Source organism: Bufo bufo, chromosome 3 (genome assembly GCF_905171765.1).
Source record: "Bufo bufo chromosome 3, aBufBuf1.1, whole genome shotgun sequence".
In the NCBI taxonomy this organism is placed as follows: Eukaryota; Metazoa; Chordata; class Amphibia; order Anura; family Bufonidae; genus Bufo; species Bufo bufo.
The window spans coordinates 423,219,018-423,241,257 of NC_053391.1; the positions used below are offsets into that span (position 1 = coordinate 423,219,018).

At 41.4% G+C, this 22,240-nt stretch overlaps 1 protein-coding gene across 22 annotated transcripts in view; it reads right to left on the reverse strand.

The window, feature by feature from the left end:
- Positions 1 to 22,240, reverse strand: part of LOC120995626 (ABI family member 3 binding protein) — a 409,717-nt gene that overhangs the window by 38,500 nt on the left and 348,977 nt on the right. For all 22 annotated transcript variants that reach the window (XM_040424962.1, XM_040424958.1, XM_040424957.1 and 19 more), the window contains 3 exons: positions 19,009 to 19,077; positions 11,805 to 12,017; positions 8,055 to 8,163 (listed from right to left, as the gene is read on the reverse strand). In XM_040424962.1, the coding sequence (XP_040280896.1) occupies positions 8,055 to 8,163; positions 11,805 to 12,017; positions 19,009 to 19,077 (391 nt within the window). The remainder of the gene's footprint in view (positions 1 to 8,054; positions 8,164 to 11,804; positions 12,018 to 19,008; positions 19,078 to 22,240) is intronic.

Below are 22,240 nucleotides of genomic sequence, written 5' to 3' on the forward strand. Positions count from 1 at the left end.
ATTTTTTCACAAAAAAGTTGCTTTACACCCACATTCATTTTGGAAACTACACCTCTAAAGGGATTTTTCAAGGTGTGTAGTGAGCACTTTGCCCTCAAAGGTGTTTCCTAGAATTAGGAAACACTTGGCAGTCAAAATGAAAAATTGCATTTTTTTACAAAAAAGTTGCTTTACACCCACATTTCTCACTTTCCCAAAGGGTAACAAGACAAAATGCACCTCACATTTTGTTCCCCATTTCCCCCAAATACGGCAACACCCAATGTGTGCTAAAAAAAACTTATGTATGTGTGCACAGCAGGCTTCAGAGTGGAAGGAGCACCATATGGCTTTTGGAGAGCGGATTTACCTGGAATGGTAATTGGGAGCTATGTCGCATATGAAGACACCCTGAGGTGGCCCTACAGTTGAAACCCCCAAAAAGTGACCCTATTTTGGAAACTACACCCCTCAAGAGATCTTTCAAGGTGTGTAGTGAGCACTTTGACCTCAAAGGTGTTTCCTAGAATTAATAAAAAATAGCATATTTTTCACAAAAAAGTTGCTTTACACCCACATTTCTCACTTTCCCAAAGGGTAACAAGACAAAATGCACCCGACATTTTGTTCCCCAATTCCCCCTGAATACGGCAACACAGCAGGGCTCTAGATTCAAACAGCAAAACATGGATTTTGCTGGCCTGAATTAGCAGACATAGATTTTAGGTGCCATGTCACATTTAAAAGATTCCTGAGGTCCCCAGAAATTAAAAACCCCAAGAAGTAACCCCATTTTGGAAAGAGCACCCCCGTATGAACATGTTAAGTGGTGAAAATGGTACTTTTCAGCAAACAGGTGTCTCACAGAAGGCAGAAACACTTGTTAAAGCATTTCAAATCACACATTTGTGAAAAAGAAAAATTACTAGCAGACCCCAATTTTTCACTTTTAGAAGGGGTTAAAGGAGAAAATGCACCCCAGTATGTGTTCCCCATTTTCTCCCTATTCAGGAAACACCCCCTATGTGTTTGTAGTCTGCTGTATGGGCGCCTAGCAGGTAAACAGCTTAATGTGAATTTGGCTGGCCTGAATTGGCAGACATGGATTTTAGGTGCCATGTTGCATTTAAAAATTCCTGAAGGTCCCCAGAAATTAAAAAACCCAATAAGTGACCCCATTTTGGAAAGAGCACCCCCGCACGAACATTTTAAGGGGTGGAAAAGGCACTTTTGACCTAACAGGTGTTTCACAGAAATGAATATGTAGTGGTTTGTGAAAAGTCGACCTGTAAGCTATGCGGACTAAATCAGAGATATAAGGTGGTAAAACTACAGGTACATCATGGATGAAATTAAATTAATATTCCATGGATAAGTGGTAGGTTTTAAAACACTCCTGCATGCACAGGCCAGGTTTTTCAGGGCAGGTTTCGCAGTGGTAAATGGTGTCTTTCCTTATCCTCCTTTTGGAACACACCCTGCATCTTTTTTGGGTCCTTCCCTTCCTTGCTGTCTGGGGGACTTATCCTGTAAAATGTTGCCCTGGAACAACACGGGCACCGTGACTTCCTGAAGTACTGGGACCCTCCCCGGCCTGGCTTTGAAAAATTAGGGCCTTGATAACCACCTCTTGGAACTGAAGGAAAGTTCCTGTGTGGCCTGAAGATTGCAATAGCACGTACACATTACACATTGCCATCTGTACAATGTGTATGGCCAGCTTTTTGTACCACACTTTCATTTTTTGTGTGGCACTGTAGGGCTTCTGAAGTTGATCTGAAAGATCCACCCCTCCCATGTGCCTGTTGTAGTCCAGGATACAAACTGGTTTGGAGACAATGGTAGTGGTACCACTTACAGGAGCAGGGGAGCTGGTGTTAGTGTGAATGGTGGTCAGTACAAGGACGTCCCTCTTGTCCTTGTACGTAACTATCAGCATGTTCTCATGGAGGAGAGCCCTACTTTCACCCATTCTCAGTGGTTGCCCTACCAGGGATCTAGGGTGGCCTCTCTGATTTTTGCCACAGTACCTCTGGCAGTTAGGGACATGAATAGGGGTATGCTGGTAGAATAATTATCCACACAGCGGTAGTAACCATTATCTAGCAGTGGGTGCAGTAAGTCTCACACGATCTTCCCACTAACTCTTAGGAAGGGGGGGGCATTCTAGGGGTTTTATTCGTGAATCTTTCCCTTTGTAAATGCGGAACTTGTGGGTGTACCCGGAGCTACTCTCACAAAGTTTGTTTCTTTATGCCATACCTTGCCCGTTTGCTAGGCAGGTTCTGGCGGAATCTAATCCTCCCTTTGAAAAGTAATAGGAACTCATCTACAAAGACGTTTTTATCTGGGTTGTACACCTCAGCAAACTTGGGTGTTAAAGTTGTCAATGACAGGCCTAACCTTGAACAGACGGTCAAATGTTGGGTTGTTTTGGGGTGGGCACTGTGCATTGTAGGAATTTCCCAATTGACTCAAATCGCTTCCGGCCCGGGTCATGGTCTTACTGTAAATTGGAGTCTGGTAGAAAATGTCCGAACTCCAATATTGTCTAACGTTAGTTTTTTTCACAACGCTCATATGCAGCATGAGCTTCCGGCGCTGTGATGTGCCAGTCTTCATTGACCGGCCAATCGCAGCGCTTGGAGCTGCAGGGGGGAGATGCTGCACCATGCTGCCCTTACCCGGCATGACTGCCTGCCGGTAAGAGCAGCCATGGTGCCCCGATTCCCCCGAGATCCTCCCCCAGCACCCTGCGGACCTTGCGCTGGTCCTTAAGTCACGTCCAGCTGCGCCATACATGTACGGCGCGGCTCCTTAAGGGGTTAAAGAACATACTTGGAGTCATTGAGGAGGTGTTGAGGACAAAGCCAAGTCACAAAGCCCTTGATTAACATCCCACTGAGATCAAACACCTAGGAAGGAAGGGGGTGGATGTCAACCACAGAGTGACTCTTAATAAAAGAGGAGTCCTCTGGATCTTGTTCCAGCGAAGGCGCAGGCGCAGTGAGTTAATGCTGCGCTCCTGGTGCCGGCTTCCTCATTGTAACGTAGTTGGCGCAGGCGCAGTGAGGAAGCCGGCGCCGGGAGAATACAGAAGTGCACGGCGCAGGCGCGGGAATTGGTACGAGATACTGAGAAGTTTCACGTCAATCAACAGGAGCGGGGCGGGCTGGAGGGACGCGATGGGCGGCTGAAATGGCTAGTGGACGGAGCCCTCTAGGTGCTAATGACGCCCACATAGCACCTAGAGGCTCATTAGCATATCTATAAAAGTGCTGTTTTTAACAAAAACGGCTGCAGGGACTAATGTTAGAAACATACTGTTATGTAGTGCTGACATTAGCACATCGCTAATGTCAGTCAGCTACATAACAGTATTTCTGGTGGTAGAAACCCTTTAAGTGTAAATCAGCAGGACTCTGTTCAGATTTATGTTGGTGTCTCCATTCAGAACCTCTGTTGCAAATTCCACCAGTTTGGACCAGACAGAATAGTGCTGCATGCAGCATTTACAAGAGGAGTGACAGGACACGACATGCATGATGTATGCAAAACATAAAACAAAATCCATGTTAAACTACCTTAATAAATTTGCAACTCCTGACCTGGCATTAACCCGAACTCCCACGTAAGTAAAATTTCCTTATTTTATGCCAAATTGGCACATTTGCACCAGTTGCTTTGTTCAACAGTACTTAAAGGAAACTGTAAATTAGTATACTGATGCTTTTAGGATATGGACAATCTGGAAAATCAGCCAGTGGCAAGTACAGTATTCATTCTTTCCAGAGACCACAAGTTACAACTCAATTCCACTTAGAGCCCCATAGGTTTAACTTTGTTCATGGAATTCTCATTAACAAACAAGCAAATAAATGGAGTAACATCCAGCGGAGAAAAATAAACAAACACCGTTCCAGTTTTCTCTGCCAACACTCTTTAAATTTTATAATTTATGGAAACTTTGATTTTTTTTTTCACTCTCTGAAACATAATTAAAAAATGATGTTGTGACATCAAGAACTCAGTGCTCTGAGAAATCAAGAACACTATATCCATGACATAAAAAAACCAATACACAATTCTCTGACACAAAGAAAAAATAATCTGAAAGAGGATTTGCTGCTTGGGACAGTAAGGTCATTTCAGGCACAGCAGTTTTTGATGCAGTTTGATGCAGAGATCTTTATCTTGTGTTACCACAATTTCTCTGCTAGATTTGCATCAGGCTGGCAGCTCAAGGGGTATGTCTTTTCTGCTTCAGTTGTCACCCTATCACAGCTCAGGGGCTGTGTCCTTTCTGCTGCAGATCTCTCCCTATCATAGCTCAGGGGGTATGTCTTTTCTGCTTCAGTTGTCACCCTATCACAGCTCAGGGGCTGTGTCCTTTCTGCTGCAGATCTCTCCCTATCATAGCTCAGGGGGTATGTCTTTTCTGCTTCAGTTGTCACCCTATCACAGCTCAGGGGCTGTGTCCTTTCTGCTGCAGATCTCTCCCTATCATAGCTCAGGGGGTATGTCTTTTCTGCTTCAGTTGTCACCCTATCACAGCTCAGGGGCTGTGTCCTTTCTGCTGCAGATCTCTCCCTATCATAGCTCAGGGGGTATGTCTTTTCTGCTTCAGTTGTCACCCTATCACAGCCCAGGGGCTGTGTCCTTTCTGCTGCAGATCTCTCCCTATCATAGCTCAGGGTGTGTGTCCTTTCTGCTGCAGATCTCTCCCTATCACAGTTCAGGGAGAGTGTCCTCACTGCTGCAGCTCTCTTCCTGTAACTGTCACAGGGTCTGACCTACTCATTCAGTTCAGTAAGAGGATGTGCACATTACTATTCAGACTGAACAACAGTAAGGGGAATATCTCATAAATAAAGCATTTATGTAACCGAAAGTAAATATGAAAAATAGTTTTTCATACTGAATTTTTTGAAGACATTCAATGTTCGGACAATCCCATTAAAGAGTAGGTGTCACCATGATGCTCTCCAATCACCATGGATAGTGTCAAAGCATGTAGCGCCGAGCCTGACCCTTCTCTCCCCTGACATCTGCCATCAGGGGAGAGTCAGGAGGCCCTCTATATGCATTAGATGGTCAGCTGATCCTTCCAAAATTTTTGGTTCAGCTGAAACACATCTAATGTTTATGGCCAGGGAACCTGTCACCTTTACTATGCTGCCCTCACTGTGTTGGCGGTAAGTACTTTCATAGGAAGATGAGTCTCATGAGACTCGCTGGCCCCACCTTTCCCTGTCTCCTAACCATGACTGGTGGGTTTTCTTCCTATGACTTACAGAAAAGAGACCTGCCAGTCATGGTCAGGAGGCAGGGGAGGGCATGGCCAGCGAGTCTTTGCCGACTTAACTCCCTCGTAGCACTGGCAGTCAGTATAAAAAACTGCCAGCTCAAAAGTGATAGACTGCTGAACTCAGTGGGTCTGTCACCATATTATCCTGCCCTCAGGTGATCCCTTTAAGGTATCTTAGTTTTTTTCACCCATTTCTCAGCCCTTGCTGAAAGGTATTGACTTTCTAGTCTACGTGAAGTCAGGACTGGAGTTCACAGCAAGTCAACAAGTAAAAATTCTTATTTGTCGACCACAGGACATAAAGAAGAAGTCAGAAACATCTTTCCAGACTCATCAATTTGTGTATTTTTGTACAAAAAGGTCTCCCCTTTTAACATATTTCACTGCAAATGAATTACACGTGAAGGTGAATAATTCGGTGACTACAAAAGGAGAATCTGATTTAATCTTGAAGGCACTTTATGAATGACATGGAAAATAAAAAGTGTTTTTCTTGTCTAGTTGGCATTAATAAGTGGTTTTCAAACTCCAACTAACTATTCTATAAACACTGGGTGTCTGGATCACACATTGCCAGGCAAGTAGCCATTCTTCAAATCCCACATTCTGCTTGTTAGACGCCAGTGGAAAGTCCTACAAGGGGCTGGATAATATTTCCAAAACAGGCAGCTGAATAAACAGCCCAAAAAATCTTATTTGGCAGCGCTGGACAGGTGTTGGTGGAAAAGCAAGGCTGCTAACTGTAAAACACTCATGAAACAGAAAGATGTTCTGGCCATTAGAAATGTGTCCCCTTCTCATCTGAAAATGGCAATAGTAAGGAAGCAGCAGTCTAAGGGCATGTTCACACCGTATTCCATGCTGAAATCCACAGGAAAACCGCATGAAACCCTTAATGGGACTCTGTGTTGCCATTCATATGGTCGCAGAGTTTTTCATAAAAAGACATATCCCTCTTGGCATGGTTTTCACATGGAAATAACAAAGAAACTATGGTCAATGGGTTTAATCTGAGGTCAGGTCGCAGTATTCAAACAAATTTGTGCGAGAGATCTGAGGTTTCCGCAGAAAATACTGCACAAGTTGGATTTTTCCTACGTGTATTTTCCGCAGTGTGAACATACCCTAACATTTACAATTAATATTTTAGAAACTGTTGCACTTACCTATCCCAATAAAGAAGAGCAAAGGGTTGTCATCTACTTTTTAAAGGCATGTAACTGTCTATAACAGGACATAAATTCTTATTTTCATTTGGGGTATGGTGGCTTCAAGTGATGTCCATAATGTCCTGACAGAATGTCCAGGAGACTCTCTGACAAATAAGATACCTCCTGGATGCCTGGGGGCGTCCTGACTAAACACTCACCTTTCTTTCTACCTGCAGTTTTGCCGGGATCTGGTCTGTGGGTGTTTCGTTTTGGGGTGTTATCAAGATCAAATACACTATTTGTGATTGGAATTCTTTAGGTTGGGGTACAGCCTATATAAATGGCGGGGCATGTAGTAAAATATTTCATACATTGCTTCTTAAGAGGTCACTTCTCAAAAATTGCCAAGTATGGTATGGTTTAATAAATTAATTTCTGTTTAGTGGACATCACAAACTTTAACGGGGACAAAATGCAGCATTACAGGGAGCCAGAACTGTAACACAGACTTAGTCAAGCTTGTGAGGAAGAAATCTCTGCATGCATTCTGAGAAGCATGCAATGGACTTGGAATTCTAACTTAAAGAGGACCTGTCACCACTCCTGACATACCTGTTTTTAATAGCTTCATGCATTCCCCATGTAATACCAAATCTGGAGCATCTAGTCTTATGGCTCTGTGTTGTGCCATTCCTTTATTATTTCTACTAGAAGGTATGAATAAATTGCTAGCAGTCTGCAGTAAGGGTACAGAGGGAGGTAACCAGTTGAGGGTGTGTACCTGCACAGTCTCCCTCTATCCAATCAGTGCTGCCATGGTCGGACTGAGCAGGTACACGCCCCCAACTGGTTACCACCCTCTGTACCCTTACTGCAGACTCCTAGCGATTCATTTATAACTTCTAGTAGAAATAATAAAGGAATGGCACAACATAGAACCATAAGAATAGATGCTCCAGAATTGTTATCACAGGTCCTCTTCAAATCTCAAAGCATATCAAACTAGCCATGGTGACAATGGTGAACACTGAGATTCCATATCCATTCATATAATGTAATAATCCTGGGCACCTGCAATAACAGTATGGGATACACAAAAATGTAATAGAAGATCAACATTTCGGGATGCTTTAGGAACCAATGCTAGATATTAATACTAGGAACCTGACCTACTCAAGGTCCAGTCTGCTGGTGAAAGCTTTAGTGCCTACTGCCTACATTAGCTGTGGTGGTGGTAGATCCACCCACCTGCAAACACTTTATTCTGCTAAATCCTATAAACATGTTACTTACCAGTCTAAATGTTAAATGTTTTTTCTAGATCTTTGAATAGAGCGTAGCATGGTGTGTTTCCGGCAGGAGATAATGTAAAAGTGAAAAAGAGCGGACTACAAATCTATTAATTCTTTATGTTATGCGCAATTCTCCAGCAAGGATTGAATTGTACATGACATTACTATGTTTATCAGGTTTTTTGCCATAAAAACCATACATTTCAATTCAATCTACTGGTCATTAAATGAAGGGGGTGGCAAAGGACACAAAAGAGACAGACAGTAGTTTTGTGACATATCTTACAGTCAAGATAGATCACCTGTGCGGTGTTGTCCACCTACCTTGTATCTGGTTTAAGGTTTTCCACCGTAGAGTGTGTCTGATTTGTGGTTATGATTGACTGGTCTTTTCCAGGAACTCCACCATTTTCTTTTGAAATAACATTATATTCTGAAAATGTACATGTTAAAGGAAATGAAAAGCTGAGCATATGTAAATGTAAATTTACAGTGGGCAGTCCTTATTGGTTTAAAGGGGTTATTCACAGCGAACTACACTGTTTCTGCATCTCCCAAGTTCCGCAAACACTATTTCCATAGCTTGGTTTTCATAATCCTGAACACCTCTGGCTACCACTTCCAGGCCAGCCCATTCTATAGATTAAATTCCTGTGGTGAGATCCACATCTATCAGACATTTATGGCATAAAGGAAATAGGACGTCTATAAAATTTACCATGTGTATCCTTATTTGCCATAAAAAATAAAACTTTCAAATTAATTTAATGGTCAGTAAATGAAGAATGACAAATGACACAAAAGTACAGAGAGTAGTAACTCTTGAAGTAATAATTTTTTTTTAAAGGGGTTGTCTGAGAATTACTGAAAATACCTACCGTAAATGTTACTTTACTATAAAAACATTCCCAAATAGCTTTTATTATTTATAACAGCTTGTTTTCTCTAGGGGCAAGTATCAGATAAAATAAAATGGCCGCTGCCCCATAAGCACACACAAAACCCATCCTAATTCACAGATGGATGGGTTGGTTCAAAGCAGGGAGCTAAAAAGCTGTCTCAGCTCTCTCCATGGCTCTGCCTGTCATGAATCACATAGCTGATAATATCTTCAGCTATGTGTGTGTAGGAACGAATGAAGTGAAAGCACAGAGAGGAGAACGACTGGTGGAGTCTGTGGCTAATGAGCAGCAATAGGTGCACTCTGCTATATTACCATAGACACCACAGCAGTCTTGTCCATCCTCTCTGTGCAGGGGCGTAGCTAAAGGCTCATGGGCCCTTATGCAAAAGTTCAGCTTGGGTCCCCATTCCCTCAGTGCTATGTAGCTAGGGGCAGGGAAGCACATAGAGGCAAAAATTAAAACAGCACCCCCCCATGCCAAATTCTTGACCTAACCCCTTTCCTGCAGCCAGAAGTGTAACTTGACCAGCATGTAACTTTCTAAAATACCGGTGTCTTCTTATGCGGCACAGGGGTCTTTGGGCCCCCTCAGGCTCCTGGGCCCAATAGCGACTGCTACCTCTGTACCTCCTATAGCTACACCCCTGGCTCTGTGCTTTTAATTCATTCATTCTTACACTCAGAGCTGAAGATGTTATCAGCTTTGCTATTATAACAGGCAGAGCCATGGGGAGAGCTCTTGAGCTCCCTGCTTTGAACCAAGCGATCCAGCCGTGGTAAGAACAGGTTTTGTGTGTGCTAATAGGGCAGCCACCACTTTATTTTCTCTGAAATTAGACATAAATGTGTTCTAATTTGTAATCCCGACCACCTTTTTACTCCATTTCTGAAAGTGGTGAGGCTCATCAAAAGTTGCAAAATTTCACCAAAAGCCACAAAAAAACATGCACAAAATATTGCACGCAACATCGTTTGCAACATTTTTACACTAGAAAACTTGCATAGCAGATTTGATGAATGTCCCCCTATGTGGTAAAAGTGTGCAAGCTCTATAAAGGAACCCACTTTACAGATGGCATGGTGCTGTAGGAACTTTAAAAGGTAATCCAACCATCCCCTTGTTAAAGCCAATAGTTCAATAAAAGAAGTTTCATAATGGCGTGTGGTGTTTGCAAATATATAAGCGATGTTGCAGGCAGAGTCACACTGCTGAAAGCACGCCTGACAGCTCCCTTGCCTGCTGAGAGTATGGTGAGGGGAACATAACAGCGCATGCGCAGGAGTTCATAGCCACTTCTGCTGCCGTTAACAGGCACGGGGAATGTCAATCACAGAGGTGTAGACATGCTTACAAGATGACTTCTTGACTCTGCAATGCTGCTATGCTGCTCCCATGACTCCAAGTATGCTATTAGCATACAGTGCATTTTTACTACACTTTTTAGGGAGGCCTGAAGACTTTAACAAGTGCATGGTTGGATTACTGTTTAAAACCCTTACTTACAGCACATTGACAACTGTTTGATACCCAAAAACGAATGACAACTTTGTTATGTTAGATAAAGAGAAGTATGCAGCAGCATATGAGGGAATAGACAAGACAAGAAATCTCTGTTGCGACTGGTTGCTATGGTAACAAAGACAGTCTTTATAAATTTCCTTCAATATTTATAGATTATTATATTGATATGATTTATGATTTCCTATCTTGTGCGGATATGAATATCTGCTCCTTGCAGAAGTCCTGAAGTTAGCTTTGTAGTCAAATTGACCCAATTTTACAGAAGAAGCAAAATTGACACCAGTCATCACAATGGTTTACAGTACAAATAATCTAAGCACAGGCTATATTAGGCTAATATAAGTAAAGACAGAATGAATTGGTGTCATTTCAGAAGAACATGACTGAGGAATAATGAGGGCCAGGAAACCATTCTACTGAAAATGACCCCATCAGTACAACGGAAACCAGGCTTTGTATAATTCCTAATAAAACATGTTGCAGTCAAAAATGCATCCATTAAAATGACTGATATTGAGACACAATGGCTGATATATTTAATGTTCTATTCCTTCTAAAAGAAAAAGAAAAAGGCAATAATCTTTGTTCTTTCTTCAGGCAATAAAATATGAAGCAATGATAACATGTACTTCAGGTTAGGTAACTCATTGGGGTAATCCTACTTATATATATTTTGCTGATTGAGAGTTGGGAACAAAAGACTACGCAGAAAACTTCTCATCAGAAAATGACTTAAAATCACTTTGTTATGTTTAACATATTTTTGAAGAATTTGAATAGTATTGCCGTAAAGCAATTTTCTTAATGCTTTCTAAATGCCGTTAAGAACAGCTTAGGCAAGATGGCCCCCTATAATCATGTTCAAGAAATAAAAAATCTGTAATCAGAAAATAAAAACAGATTAGAAAAAAAGATGTGTTACTATCTGGTTTTAACTGGTAGATAACATTTTTGGTGACACATTTCCTTTAAGACCACCTTCACATCTGCGTAGGGTCAGTATTTTTGCATCAGTATTTCAGACCAGGAGTTGAACCTACACATAGACAAAGTATGATAAAAATATTTGCACCTTTTCTGTGTTTTTGATACATTCCTGTCTGAGCTTACAAATACTGATGCAAAATACTGACCATAATACGTAAGTGATTCTCGGATTTCTGCCATAGATTTTCAGTTGTACATGCAGCGGATCAGACCACACGTTGATTGTGCTAATCCTTGTGTAGCCACCTGGAAACCTTGGCAAGAATTGTCCTGTTTTCAAATTTGTGATAAGGGCGTCACCACTACTCTTGTTGCAAACAAGCTTTGCTAATTTCTGTAGCCTGCCCCTAATTCGCTGCTTGATTGACAAGGTCAGGCTGTGGCAAAGCAGCAAGTAAGGGGATGGCCACAGAAAGGAGTGGAGCTTGGAGGCAAAGAGAGCAATGGTGATGCCCTCATTGCACCAAAGGCCTAATTTGCATATTATGCAAAAGCACCATAACTTGGGAATGGAGCCTCGGATCAACAAAAGAACAACAGAGTTTTAATCAGGTGAACCACAACTATGTTTTTATGCAAACAGTTGGATAGGGAGGTCACTGGGGACAGATTTCCTTTAATGTCTTGCAGGTTATCAAATTGAAACATAAATTTTACTAACCGGTAACAGTGTCATTGTCAGGCTTCTCCCAATTCAAAACAACAAAGGATGAGCACCCCTCTACAGTTACCACAGTAAGGTTAGTTGGGGGGTTCTGAGGAGCACTACTGATTTCTTGGTTGGTGCTCTCCTCTTCTGTGGGAAAGTGCCTGAGAGTATCTGTGATGGAGCATGGTACGGATTCATTCTTGCTCATGTATACTACATGGGGTGCTTCAGAAACAAGGAACACACAGAAAGAAACATAATAGTTTAATAATAATTACTAATATAATAGTATTTTCAATTTACAATAAAAAGCATGGACATTTTTTTTTACAATGAGTGCATTTGTTAAAGGGGTTGGCCACGTCACAATACTTCCTAAATGCTCCTAAACTGTTGCGTTGACTGCAAGTTCCTGATTCCCTGTCTATGGGCTATATAAATAGTGAGTAGCTGTGGCTGCCACGTACATGGCAGTCAAGATAGTTGTGGTCGCATTTTAATCGAATGACCACTTTCTTGGCTGTCCCCAGCACTGTGCGCCCACCCTACCAAATACCTATATTATGCACATGTTGATCTTATGCTTATGTTGAATATACAGTATGTTATCTATTGCAAGACATGTACAGTTACTCTGCTATTTGTAGAAATTGATATGTTGTGAATTGATTGCATAATCATGGTTTTGCATAATGTATCTGTAAATGCTTGCATATTTTATTATATTGTGTTTGTGACCTAAAGGCTATGGACATCTTTGTGGACATTTCATTCATTTTTTTAATTGGTCTTTATAAAAAATTTCCAGCCTCTTTCTCTGTACAGGCTTGAGATTCTCTATTAGCAGTCTCTTTGCTTACACTGTTTCAGGGAGCACATCTGATATTTTATATGAAGCTCTTGAGAGCTCACAAACACTCATTCCAGCTCAGATCATATCTTACTGATAAGAGTGAACTGTTAGCAATTTATAATACTAAAGGTTATCAGATGATGTCACAAAGTGAGAGTGAAAGTAATTTGCTCACAGCTAAGCTAAAACTTAACCTTTTTAACAAAAACTGCTGAAAATTTTTAATAAAGAGTTAAAGACCAACTGAAAAAAAAAAATTGCCCCCAAAAGTGTTCATAGCCTTCAAAGAAAACAGTTAAGTCATGATGATACAGGGCAATGGTTTTCTCCTGTACATATGGTTATGTGTGTAGTTGGTCATAGGAGGGGGACTTCTTAGTGTCTAGAGTCAATAAGGATGCTGCTGCTGGGAGTGGAGCTGTGTTGCTGATAACTGTTAAAATGGGTTGTTTCTTGCAAAACCTGGTTCTTGGGTCCTTGCTATGTGACCAGTGACAATGTAATGGCAGTGACAGATGTTATATGTCAACATCAGGCTGAACTGCGATGTAGTGGTCTACATGGAGGGTCCTGAGGAGAGAGTCAGTTATTGCAGTAACTGATAGGACAAGTGAGGGGGTTAGAAGAAGTGTGGATCAAAAGAAGCATGAAAAGACACAGCCAGCACTGTAGAGTGAGACAGCGATGAGGTGAGAGTCTTAGCACGGAGATGATACAGCTAGTCCCAGATGAATGTGAGGAGATTCATCCATCCCAGGGGTTTACTACCCAAGTGAGTCTGTAGAAGTAGCCCCCTTCTGCCTTTTCAACTGCAATTCATGAACTGTACTTATGGAGTGAAATGTTACTATTATGCTCCTGGAAGTAACACTTTCTTTTGTTTAAATCACTTGCACTATCTGTCAGCTGTCAGTGCTACACTATACCTGACCAGTACCTGTCAACTAGAGCGAACCCATAATACCAGCTCTGCTATATCGCTATTGGGCCCCTACATGTATTATCTGCCTATCTGCTTCTCTCCCACTGCAGCTCCCTCCGCCGCTTCCCCTTACTTTCCATAGACTTCTATTGGATGATGTAATCTGATCCTTCAGTGAGCTGAAATCCTGTCTTGTCTCACAAGACAGAATTAGCAGAAAAGTCAGAGACAATGTTAGTTTAGGGTCAGGAAAAGTGAAAAAAAGAGTAATTTGTTCTCTGATACAGATATATTACAACATTTCGTATGTTCCGCTGCACCATTGATTTAGGCAAATGTGTGTAAAAAGTTAGTAACTAGTTTATTTGAAGGATGGTTGGATGATAATCCATTCCTTGCACTGACCCATCACAAAAAGAAAAAAATCCAAGCTAGAATTAAAAGGGGTTGTCTGACCCTCAAACCACAATTAATTTAGTGTAATGTGTGTAAAAAATATAAAAATACTCATCTATTGAACGCCACTCCGGTCTAGCTGCTGTTCCCCTGCTTCTGGTCCCCAGCAGACGGCAGACCAGAAGAGTCATGTCCTGCCTGTGGTCACATGCACCTCTGCAGCCATTTACTGGCCTTAGCAGTCATGTGTCTGTGACCAACACATGACCGCAGAGGCTCAGTGGTCATATGCTGCTTGGGGACATGTCACTATTGAGGCCAGTGAATGATTGCAGCAGTACACATGACCACGGATGGGATGTCACATTTCCGGGTGGCTAGGTAATGTAAGCAGAGGGGACAGATCCCTCAGTGCTGGAACGGAGCTACTTTTAAGAGGCAAATGTTTTTTTTATTTTTTATTGAACATACATTCCCTGGGTCAATCATTTTGGTATGCTGGTTGGACAACCCCTTTAAGGTGACAGCTCTCTCTCTTAGCTTATGGTTCTGGTTAAAAGTTGGCAGACTCATTTTTTAGTCTCTTTTATTGCAGATATTTTATAGTGCGTTAATACTTTGCCCATCCCTAGGGACACATTCATTGTAATAATCTGACTGAGTAACTGGAGCTTTTCTATTGTTTACTTTGATTGCATCATGATAGCCATAAGGGAGTGTAAAATCACACTCTGGCTGACTTTGTTATATGTCAAACCAAGAGATTATTTATTCAAACAAAAACATCTATCGTCTTCATTACCCTAAGAAATATATATATCAGTCTTTATCTTTATGTGATCTGGTCTGATCTGCACAAGATCATTGTGATATCCAGTGCAAGCTCCAAGGACTGGATTTGTTTCTCTAGGGGTACATCCACACAGTCAGGTTTCTGTATGCCGTTTTGGATGCCAAAATCAGGAGTGGATCATGAAATAGGAGAAAGCATAAAGGACAGATACGACTTTTCCTCTTTTTTAAATTCATTCCTGGTTTTGACTTCCAAAACTGCATGCACAAGCCTGACCGCGTGGTTATACCCTAGCAGATCCCAAAGATGCTGAGATCCAAGGAAATTGGGGGTTAAGTCAACACCTTGAACTCTTACATAGAAACATAGAATGTGTCGGCAGATAAGAACCATTTGGCCCATCTAGTCTGCCCAACTTTTTCCCATGTTCCTCAAACCACTCCTAAACAATTTTTACTTTTGGTGGCTACTGATATCGCCGTTTGCTCCTTTATCTCATTCTCACAACCGAAAACGACCGCCAGAAGTACAATCGGGAAATCCTTGGTGTAGTGTGCGTCGATGTGTGCGCAATTCCTCCAAAATAACATCACAGAGACGTTCTCAAGTAGGATCCAATAATGTGCCTGCTTCCAACAGCTAGGCAAGGTTTATTTATACCTGAAGATGGAAGGCGGTCTTACAATCATGACCAATGGAGATACAGGTTATGGTATGAAGTGATTGGCTGGCAAAGATGTGAATGATCGCACAAACTTATGTTCGCGCGTTCGCACACTTATTCGCGCCCTTTCCGTTGCCGCGCCTATCCTCGTGGATGAAGAAACCCCTGCTCGATGGTTCCGATCCTTTCTGCCTCAGCGCTTGACAACTTTTCCTGCTGCCAATAAGTTGGGGCAGATTTACTAATATTTAGGTTAGTTTCACATATGTGGCAGAGCCACCGGCAGGCTGTTCAGGTCGAGAAGAGCCTGTCGGAGTTCTACGGATCCGATATTGAACATACATTGTAGATTTAGTGGCTGTTACGGAGACATGGTTTAATGAAAGAAATGACTGGGACATAACCATACCAGGGTACTCTTTATACAGAAGAGACAGAGAAGGCAAGAAAGGAGGAGGAGTGGCCCTGTATGTGAAAGATAGCATTAAATCTAACCTAATACAAGTTGGTGAGGCCAACATAGAGTCAGTTTGGGTTACGTTGCAGTTTGCTAACCATGCAGTAACTCGTGTAGGTGTAATATATAGACCACCTGGTCAAGTTAAAGAACTAGATGATCTACTAGTTGAAGAAATAGCTAAAATGACAATGAAAGGAGAAGTTATCATTATGGGAGATTTCAATCTTCCAGATATAAACTGGAAAACCAAAATAGCAAGTTCTACCAGGAGTACAGATATTCTAAATTCCCTACTGGGGTTATCTCTACAACAAGTGGTTGAGGAGCCAACCCGGAGGGAGGCCATTTTGGATTTGGTATTCACAAACGGGGATTCGGTATATGATGTCATTGTAGGCGAAACCTTGGGATCTAGTGATCACCAGTCAGTGTGGTTTAATATAAGAACTGTGAAAGAGTCCCACCACACAAAAACAAAAGTTTTAGATTTTAGAAAAACAGACTTTTCAAAAATGAAATTAGTCATAAATGAGTCCTTATCAGACTGGAACGGATTACATGGAGTCCAGGAGAAATGGGACTACTTAAAAGGTGCATTATTGAAGGCAACAGAAAATTGCATTAGACTCGTCAGTAAAAGCAAAAAAAGGAGGAGACCAATGTGGTACTCAGCAGAAGTGGCCCAAATCATTAAAAATAAAAAGCTAGCATTTTGTAATTATAAAAAAACCCAGAGCAATGAAGATAAGGAAATCTACAAGATTAGGCAGAGAGAGGCCAAGCAAGTTATAAGAACTTCTAAAGCGCAGGCAGAAGAAAAACTAGCTCAGTCTATGAAAAAAGGGGATAAGACATTCTTCAGATATATAAATGAAAAAAGGAAATTAAAACAAGGAATAACTAAATTAAAAACAAAGGACGGAAGGTATGTAGAAGAGAATAAAGGGCTAGCCGACTGCCTTAATGAATACTTCTGTTCAGTTTTTACAAAAGAAAAAGGAGAAGGACCTCCACTAGAAAGAATGACTATTAAATCGTTTGATGCATGTATCTTTACAGAGGAAGATGTTCTAAGTTTGCTGTCTAAGGTGAAGACAGATAAGTCACAGGGGCCTGATGAGATACACCCAAAATTATTAAAAGAGCTTAGTGGTGAGCTGGCAAAACCGTTAACAGATTTATTTAACCAATCATTAGTAACAGGAGTCGTCCCGGAAGATTGGAAATTGGCAAATGTCGTGCCCATTCACAAGAAAGGTAGTAGGGAGGAATCGAGCAACTATAGACCAGTGAGTCTGACATCAATAGTAGGCAAATTAATGGAAACCCTATTAAAAGATAGGATTGTGGAACATCTAAAATCCCATGGATTGCAAGATGAAAAACAACATGGGTTTACTTCAGGGAGATCATGTCAAACAAATCTTATAGATTTTTTTGACTGGGTGAATAAAATAATAGACGGTGGAGGTGCAGTAGACATCGCATATCTAGATTTTAGTAAGGCTTTTGACACTGTCCCACATAGAAGACTTATCAATAAACTGCAGTCATTGAGCATGGACTCCCATATTGTTGAGTGGATTAGGCAGTGGCTGAGTGACAGACAACAGAGGGTTGTAGTCAATGGAGAACATTCAAAACAAGGTAATGTTACCAGTGGGGTTCCACAGGGATCTGTACTGGGACCGATTTTGTTTAATATCTTCATAAGTGATATTGCAAAAGGCCTCGCTGGTAAGGTTTGTCTTTTTGCTGATGACACAAAGATATGTAACAGGGTTGATGTTCCTGGAGGGAAACGCCAAATGGAAAAGGATTTAGGAAAACTATAAGAATGGTCAGAACTCTGGAAACTGAAATTTAATGTGGATAAGTGCAAGATAATGCACCTGGGGCGTAAAAACCCAAGGGCAGAATATAGAATATTTGACACAGTCCTGACCTCAGTATCTGAGGAAAGGGATTTAGGAGTAATTATTTCAGAAGACTTAAAGGTGGGAAGACAATGTAATAGAGCAGCACGAAATGCCAGCAGAATGCTTGGATGTATAGGGAGAGGTATAAGCAGTAGAAAGAGTGAAGTGCTTATGCCGCTGTACAGAACACTGGTGAGACCTCACTTGGAGTATTGTGCGCAGTACTGGAGGCCATATCTCCAGAAGGATATAGATACTCTAGAGAGAGTTCAGAGAAGAGCTACTAAACTAGTACATGGATTGCAGGATAAAACTTACCAGGAAAGGTTAAAGGACCTTAATATGTATAGCTTGGAAGAAAGAAGAGACAGAGGGGATATGATAGAAACTTTTAAATACATAAAGGGAATCAACTCGGTAAAGGAAGAGAGCATATTTAAAAGAAGAAAAACTACCACAAGAGGACACAGTTTTAAATTAGAGGGGCAAAGGTGTAAAAGTAATATAAGGAAGTATTACTTTACTGAGAGAGTAGTGGATGCATGGAATAGCCTTCCTGCAGAAGTGGTAGCTGCAAATACAGTGAAGGGGTTTAAGCAAGCATGGGATAGGCATAAGGCCATCCTTCATATAAGATAGGGCCGGGGGCTATCCATAGTATTCAGTATATTGGGCAGACTAGATGGGCCAAATGGTTCTTATCTGCCGACACATTCTATGTTTCTATGTTTCTATGATATTGCCAGATACTGCCGCCTGCCCTCTGGACCCAATGGGGTCCTGCAGAGATAATCGGCCAGACAAAAATTACTGTGCGCAGCGTTTTTTGTCCGGCTGATTCCTGCATTCTTTTCTGGAACAGCCTGCCGGAAACCTCAGCCGCATATGTGAAACTAGCCTTACACAGTGTAAACCAGCTTTAGTTGGTCCATCTTTAGACTGTCTAGTTGCAATTTTTACTACCTATTAGTTGACCATTTTATTGATTTGTATATCTTCTCCATTAATTTCGAGAGCTGACTGTTCTTTTGTTGCCTAATATATCCCACCCCTTGACCAGTCCTTTGCTTGTTATTACTAATGACTATATATATTGAGAGGCTCTCTCTAGACATCATGCATGTAGTTTTTTCATGATACCATCCTAATTTCTGACTTTTAGTGTCCTGTATAAAAATGACTCCTTGCAAGGTTCACATAATGTCTTACCTGTGTATCTAGGCTTTCCCAAAGCATCAATATCTGATTTTGGAGAAGGACTGAAGACTGTAGAATACACTGAAAATAAAAACATACATCTTAGGACACTTACATTTAAAAACACATACTTTGGAGACTGTATTCACAAGATTGGGAAATGGAATTGGGATGGGAGCAGCAGTGAGTCAAGGCACAGCTGTCATATTACACTGGTTACAGTAATGATATCTTCTCCTACTTATCATTTGTTGTCTGCTAATGACATAGAAATAGGAAAAGGACCATTTTGCTGTGGTGCGTATCTCCCCCGCATGCTCATATGTTGCTGTGATGACCTCAGTATTGTATGTGCTTCTGCTTATTCACTATCAAACACAGGTGTAGATCGGTCATGAGTAGCAGGGCCTAACACATCAAGCTAAATTTGTGATATGACACATATGACTTGCTGTCTGTTGTTTCAATAGATGGGCTGATAGCCCCATGGTCTACTTTATGACAGTGTACACATTGCCCAAAAGGGTCATGAGAAACTTGGCTCTGTTACATTTAGATGCAGCACATCCCAAAAATCCCAAGACTTCCTTTCATAACATATAGCCAATGGCATGTGCTTTACGTTGCCTACTTTCACACTACAGAAATGTAAACCGCATTTTATACTGTCCATACATGTATTCACGATTATACTGTCTTTACTCTCCCAGGTGGAGAACATTTCTGCATGGAGCCTGCCAATGGCAAACTGAAAGGAACGTCCAAATGACTGAGCTCATTATTATTACTGGATGAACACATGCCTTGATGGCGAATGTCCTTTCATAAGTTTTCCTTCTCTTTAACATTGCTTGTTCTTTTGTTTTTTTATACCTGCACCAAGATGCTTAGTGGAACTTTAAGAATTTTGCAGACTATTTGAAGTAATCTGGAACTGGAAAACAGAACTAAACGCATAGTTCACTTTTCCAGATTCATTTATTCCTTTGAAAGGTATCTTTTTATTTCTGTTTGGCAGCTCCAAAAAGGAATTTGCCATTTTCCTAGTATGTAAAAATAAGTCTGACTATTTCCTTCTTCTTCCAATACAGAGTCACGTTGGTGGTTTTGGAAGTCGTGTAATTAGCTACAGTCATAAGAAATGCAGGGAATTTGTTTATTACACTAAAAATAACAAAGCAAACATAATTCTCAATTCAAGTCTATTCTGCTCCATAAAATTCCAGTGCAAAAGGATATAGCAGACCTAAGATCTACATAAATGACTTCACTCCATCTGGCATTAAAGGGGTTGTCTCCCTTTAGCAAATGGCATTTCTCATATAGACAAAGTTACTACAAGGCACTTTATGTATTGTGATTATCCTTATTGCCTCCTTTGCTGGCTTCATTCATTTTTCCATTTTCATTCCAAAGGGTTATGGCCACCATTACAGCGCAGATACGAGGTGGCTGGGACTGGAGCTTCTGTGTATGACCATGGTCCCAGCCACCAGAGAGGCCAGAGCTTTTTCCTATAGTGTGCAGGCACGGCCACCATTGCTGGATTGTAGATTGGTCATAACCCCTGGAAACAGGCAATATATTATGTGATGGGAAAATGAATCAAGCCAGCAAAGGAAGCAAGCAATATGGACAATCCCAATACATTAGTAAGTGCCTTGTATTAACTTTCTCTACATAAATTAAATTTTTACAGGGCTCTTCATAGAAGTTGCATGAGCCACCTTGCTGAAGGGATGCCACAAATGGCATTACACTGAAGACCTACAATCATCCTGATGAAGTAATTGTTCCGGCAGGGAACGGCCTGCCAAACCTCTCTGCATTCCGGCATTGACTATAATGGGGACGGGTGGAGATCTGGTAGTAACCTGGCAAACATGGCAAGAATCGGCCAGATGAAAAAGGTTGCGCGCAGCGGTTTTTGTCCGGCCGATTCTCGGGCTGCGGCTGGATCTCCACCAGTAACCATTATAGTCAATGGGGCTAGCAAGTGTCAGGATCGAGACATCGCCAGCAGGCTGCCCCCTTGTATAAGACCGCTATTAGATTACTTTATGCATGGAACTGTTATTTGACCACTGTATGAGGGTATTAATTGCGCTTTGAGCGGTGGTATTTACATGTGTGGCACTGCTCGTTTAGCCCTGTATATTATTCTGAGAGTGTCGCCATGTTCTCTCTTGTTGGATACATTTACTGTCATCAGCGCAATACTCAGAAATAGAACCTTAGAGCGGTAACCCTGCGTGCAGTAAACGCCATGTCAGGGCATGAATACTGTAAACTATGAATGTATACTACATCCTTCTAGGCTGCTGGAAAAGAAATGAATGTTAGTTAATTTAGTAAAAATATTCACCGTGGGTGATGACTATAAATATAATAAATATAGTTACACATTATACTCACCTTATGAAAATGTACAAAGCAAAAATACGTGTGACAAGCAGCCACTAAAGGGTGGTGTAAATCATGCACACATAACATTCATTCTGTAGCACGAGTAGGCAACTTACTGGTGAAGTGTATATGTATTTCTAAAAACTGCAGAAAGTTCATATAGACTGTACCCTATGCCTGTAAAGCTAAAACCCAACTTTCCTTCAGAGCATTAAAGGGGTTGTCCAGCCTTCATTAACTGGTGGCCTATCCTCAGGATAGGTTATCAGTAGCTGATTGGCTACCATGGATCAGCAGTTTGGGTGTAGCTCTGACACAGGAACTACACAGCAGGGTGAACTTTGTAGTAGCGGGGGCTTGTTACTACAGTGCTGCTTCCAATGAATTGAACGGGAGCAGTGCTGCAGTGACGATCTCTCTCCACTACAGATATGGTGGAGCTGTGGAGCTCCGATGTAGACTTCCTTTGCTACATCCATATGACTGGTCAGCAGGCTGCGTGGTGTTAGACCCCCGCCAATCAGCTAGTGATACCCTATCATGAGGATAGGCCATCAGTTAATAGAATCTGAGTAACCCCTTTAATATTGTCTACATTTTTTCATACTACATTTTTCATACTTATCCAGCATTTGGGATGAATGTTCTTGAAGTCTCTATTATATTTGGAAACTCCTGAATACAGAGTTTATAATAATCAATGCATTAAAGGGGTTGGCCCATCTCATTAGGATATGCCTCCAATGTCAGATAGGTGCGGGTACCACCTCTCTAGAATGGAGCCCCAAAAGCGAATGAGAAACGTGGGAGTTCTGAAAAGAGGCGAGTGAATGAGATT